At 37.4% G+C, this 5,144-nt stretch overlaps 1 protein-coding gene across 1 annotated transcript; it reads left to right on the top strand.

Annotated features, from left to right (window-relative positions):
* Nucleotides 1-3,877: 3,877 nt before the first annotated feature.
* On the top strand, nt 3,878-4,582 carry LOC131874850 (uncharacterized). The gene has a single exon (XM_059218776.1). The coding sequence runs from the start codon at nt 3,878-3,880 to the stop codon at nt 4,580-4,582; it is 705 nt and encodes a 234-aa protein (XP_059074759.1).
* The last annotated feature ends 562 nt before the right edge of the window (nt 4,583-5,144 follow it).

Raw genomic sequence — 5,144 nt, 5'->3', positions numbered from 1 at the left:
CGCTATCTGTTTCTGTTAATGCGCTAACTTTGGATACCTAAGCGCTAATGTTTTCCTTACACGCTCTAGAATATGCTTTTTATGTGCTAAAAGATTACTCTCTGTTTTGCTTTATAGTTGAAACGCTACTGTTTTTGTTGCACGCGTTATTTTGTTCTGTGGATGCGCTAAACTAACTGTTTGACGCGCTAAGATGTTGCTCTTACGCGCTAAAATGTCCTATTTTTCCTTTTGGTGTTTTTGTGATGATTTTGATTTTTGTTGAAAGAATTTTTAAGTGTGATGGATGATTTTCTGAAATACAAAATGCAAGCACGGCACACAAAGTACAATCATTTCACTTAATCTAACATAAAGTGTATGTTCTGTCGAGGATGTGTTCAAATCCCCAATGTTTTAACAGGTTGGATACAAGATAAACACTTCAGAAAGACTCTTTATTCAAGGGTCATAAGCAACATCATAGCTCACTAGTCTCGATACTCCGTCAGCTCAAACAGCCGTGTCACCCCCTAGAGGGCGCCCCTTTTTTTGCCTTTTGCCAGAAGTTAACCCAAAGTGAATTGCTTCACAGTTGAGTAGTTATCTTGGGAGATATATGGTGAGTAATCTTGGGGGCGGATTCTTCCCCACCCTTGCACTATGATGTTACAAATGTTTGGATACTGACTCAGCTCAAAGTTTCTAATGCTAAGGTTCTTAATCAGGCTTCCCGTTCGGCCGTCAGTGATAAACTCCCTCAGGAGGCTTCCCAACCTTTAGAACAAAGGCTTTACGTATCTCGAGGATACTGGGGGAAGGCTAATCACTGTGCGCAACCGTTGAAAAGGACTTTCATCACTTTCCACATTTGATTATAGTGGGTTGGAATTCTTGGCATCAAAGTCATTCCCCACTTAGGTCGTTCCCTTCACACCGGCCATAAACGGCTTTAAGAGTTGATTGCAACTCCTCGGGAAGGCAGGCCTGCTAAAGGTTTTAACTGCTTGAATTAAAGAAAGCTTTAAGAGTGGTTTGGCTTTTTGGTCACCCAGTTAAGGGGAGAGCATATACCTTCAACTTTCGAGACAAGGCAAATAAGTTTGTTCTTTTTAACCCTCAAGACAATAATTTGCTAACTTCTAATTGGAGATGTTGCTCCAACAAGCATGGTATTCTTTTTAATCCTTCATAGCAATAATTGTCTAATCTATGGAAAATAAATTGTCAACAAAGCAAATACGATTTTCGGAGGTCAACAAAAAGAAAAACGTTTTGCTTTAAAAGTAAACTTCCTCACTTTACCTGCAAGAAACTTGTTAAAAATCCTGCAAATAGACAGAACAAGAAAATTGTTAGCTTGTTTCGGGGGACTTCCACAAGTCTAAATTTTTTTAATTCGGTTACAAAGTTCTTTTTGTTTGTTCTATTTGTGATGCGCTACAGAAATAACTGTATGCGCTACAATACTCGGCAGATGCGCTACTATTTCTTTTCTGTGCGCTATTCTATTTCTTGGATGCGCTATTCTGTGTGTCATACGCGCTAATATGTGGTTTGGTTTTCCCACGGTCTGTTGTGCAGGAAAATTTTGAATTTTATGCGCTAACTGTAGGTTGCAACGCGCTGGAATATGCAGTTTAAGCGCTAAAATTTGGTGTGGATGCGCTAATCTGTCAGGTACATGTGCTAATCTATGTTTCGCCGGCGTCGACACCTACAAGAAAATTTGTCAAATAGTATCATGCGCTAAGGAACAGTTTTGACGTGCTAAGACAGAAAGCAGACGCGCTAAACAGTAGGCTAGAAGTGCTAAACTGTTAGGCAGATGCGCTAAAATATGTCTTTGACGTGCTAGTTCTGGTTTCCCGCATACCTGCAAAAGTCCTCAAATTCAAAAAAATGATAGGTTATTGGGGTGCGTGCCCCACGGTGGGCGCCAGAAATGTATGTGGGAAAAGTGGGTTAATAAAATTTAAAATGTGAAAATTTAGTAAATACCAGTCCACACACACACACAGGACTTCTTGGTGCAAGCTATGGAGTAACGTAGAGTTACTCAGCTTCCCAAGGAGGGTCCCATGGTTCTCTATCTCACAATGTCCCTCAAACCAATGTTTTGCTCTCAGATTACTGAGCAAAATGGCTTAGGGATGGCAAATATGAGAACGAGAGAGGTTTTTAATTGATTTTAGTATGAAATGTGTTATAAGCTAGGTGAGATGCTAGAAATGTAACAAACTAAATGATAAGATGACGAGGTTAGTATGAAGATTATCCTAGCATACTATATTTCTTCTATGATTGAACTAAAATGATAAATAAATTACTCTAGCATGCATATTCATGATTAATTCTAATCTAAAGAGAGGCTAAATGATGAGCATAAAAATGATATGAAAGCTTGAAACAATTTGAGCATAAGTGTGATGCTTCAAATTTGAAAGATGATTGTTTAAAATGGAGGAATAAGAGCTCTATTTATAGCACAAACAGGGCAATGGATGGTCAAGATTGAAAGGTTTAATCAAGGGCCAAGTTTGAAAGTTGGGAATCCATGTGCACGATTTGCACCAATAAAATAGTGACAAGTGTCAACACAGGATTGGGTTGAAAGAAGAAGTTGGAGGCATTAAAGGCCCGAGGAGACCTCATGGTTATCTAAAGGCTAAGGGTCAAGTCTAAATTAGGTTTACCCACTGAATTAGAAGTTAATCCAAGGATAAACCTTTGTGCAAATGATTAAGAGATAATCATGGTCAAAGCATTAATGACCTGATGAGACCCTTGGGTTGGGTAGAGGTTGAGTCAAAACAAATGTTTTAACCATGTGGGAGGGTTTGAAATAACCATTAATGGTTATTGGAGACTTTGGGGATTAAGTGGTTGAAGGTTGGAAGCCTTCAATGGTTTTCAAAGACTTTAAGGGTTTTGGTGGTTGAAGGTTGAAAACCTTCAATGGTTATCCAAGACTTTGGGCCATTTGAGAAGTGACCTCCCTTTGCTTAGGGATGTGACAAAGTTTAGAGGGGGTTTAGGTTAATTAGAATTGGTTAGAATATTCTAGAAGGGTTTAGGAAGGGGTTTGGGATTTTGCAAGTGGATGGGGGGGATAATAGGATTTAATTGAATTATTTGATTTTCATTCAATTTGGTTGTAATTAAATAAATTTGATTTATTCAATTTAGGATAACTATTTAATTAAATTTGAATTTAATTAAAAGTGGCTAGGGGGATTTAATTGAATAAAATGATTTATTCATTAAATGGTATAGTGAATTTAATCAAGTGATTTACTTAATTAAATAGAAGAATGTGGATAATTTAATTAAACTGGATTTAATTAAATAGGGAAATGAACATAAAATATTCATTTAGGAATATGGTCATTTTTATACGTCTACAATAAGTATACTAGTTGCATTTATTTATAATACATTTTTAAGATTTATTAATAACTTAAAGTGAAAGAATGAGTAGATGTCAATGTGCTTTTGGTCTATTGGTGAAGTTGAAAGATTCCAAATGAGCTCATGAGAGATCAAGTCTTATCCATATGAACTGCTCCTTGTTTTTCGCGCCTCTAACTGTGTAAGACTGTATGATGACCTTATATTGTGGGGAAAACTGACATGGAGAAAAGACTCACAAAGATTGCTTCTCAGTCACAGGAACTCTATGCATATCAACCAGCAGGTAGGATGTTTTTTGAATTTAAATAATCTTTCCCTCTTATGTTTTGAGTTTTACCACAAATTCTAATTCAGCTTTTCCACAAACTCTGGTACAGTTGGAATTGAGAGTGGACGAGAAACAGTAATCCGACTGTTAGATTTGAATGCACAACATACATCGGTATAGGTAGTGGTTGTCTATGGATTGGGAGGGATGGGTAAAATGACACTCGCTGATGAAGTCTATGCCCACATTGACCTCCAAAATTATAAACATTGCAGAATTCACATGGAACAAAATTGTAGTAAGAATGATCTTAAAGTCCTTCAAGAACAGATTTTGAATGGATTGTTCCACCAGAATGTGAAATTGACAGACTGTCACCAAGGTCAGGGAATGATCTGGTCTTTCTTCAAAAAGAATCTTGATCAGCCTCTGTTTCTATACATTGACAATGCTCTGAATAGAGCAGATCTGAAACAACTTCTACCTGCAGAGTTGGGCAGCTGCCTTCCACCCAAGAGCAGAATACTTCTGACTACCCGAAATCTCTGGGAGACAGATATATTTGTTGCTTGGAATATCCAACGCCGACAATACCTTGTGAGTCCTCTTCCATCAACAGAGGCAAGAAAGCTTTTGTTGAAGAATGTTCCAGAGTACAATGATGAAAGGAACATAGATGCTCTGCTCAAGCTTTGTGGTGGCATTCCGCTTCTGCTGGAAATAATTGGCTCGCAACTGGCCATCAGTAGCAGAAACATAAATAATAATATAGCATTAGAGTTGCTTAGAGAAGGGAAGGTGGTGGAAGAGGAAGATATAAGTGACAGAATGGTTGATTTTGTATACCATAGATTGTTACCTCCTGTTAAAGAAGCTTTTCTGGATATCACGTCCTTGTTTTGTTATTGGCCAAGTGAATAAGTGGCATACATTGTTGGAGAGGAGGAGTTCAGAGCCCTTGAAGATCCAACATTTGTCAAGACATCAGAAGATGGTCGTGTGATTGTTCATGACATTGTTCAAGCAAGAGGTAAAAAGATGTCAGAGCAAAATAGATGTCATGCTTAGAATTACTCTTGTCAATAGTAACAGAATATGTTTCTTATTTAAAATCATAGTAATATGTTTATTTTGTGCAGAAACTCAAAAATTTAAGAGGCATCTTTCTTAATGAAAAATATGAGCACCCTTCAATCGAAATTAATGATGATCATCTAAAGTGGATGAGCAATTCATTAAGAGTGCTATCTTATGAAGCATCACAAATAACTTTCAGGGGGAAATGTCATAAACCATTCAGACAACTCAGATACCTCCAAATTGCAAGTGGCATACCAGATTTACCAATGGAGTTTGAGAAACTTGAGCATCTCTCCATATACAGGGGCCCATTCATGCCAGGCATGAGTTTTAATGAGGTAGGATCTGCCCTGTTTTGTTCATATTATCATTTGAATTTTCTTTCATTAGATTGTAAAATGAC

Source organism: Cryptomeria japonica, chromosome 4 (genome assembly GCF_030272615.1).
Source record: "Cryptomeria japonica chromosome 4, Sugi_1.0, whole genome shotgun sequence".
NCBI classification, from domain to species: Eukaryota; Viridiplantae; Streptophyta; class Pinopsida; order Cupressales; family Cupressaceae; genus Cryptomeria; species Cryptomeria japonica.
The sequence above is the reverse complement of the archived record's forward strand: the minus strand, read 5'-3'. Positions and strand labels throughout refer to the sequence as shown.

What these genes read in the sequence shown, in the direction of transcription:
- LOC131874850 (XM_059218776.1), top strand. Translation starts at nt 3,878, where the DNA reads ATGACACTCGCTGATGAAGTCTATGCCCACATTGACCTCCAAAATTAT.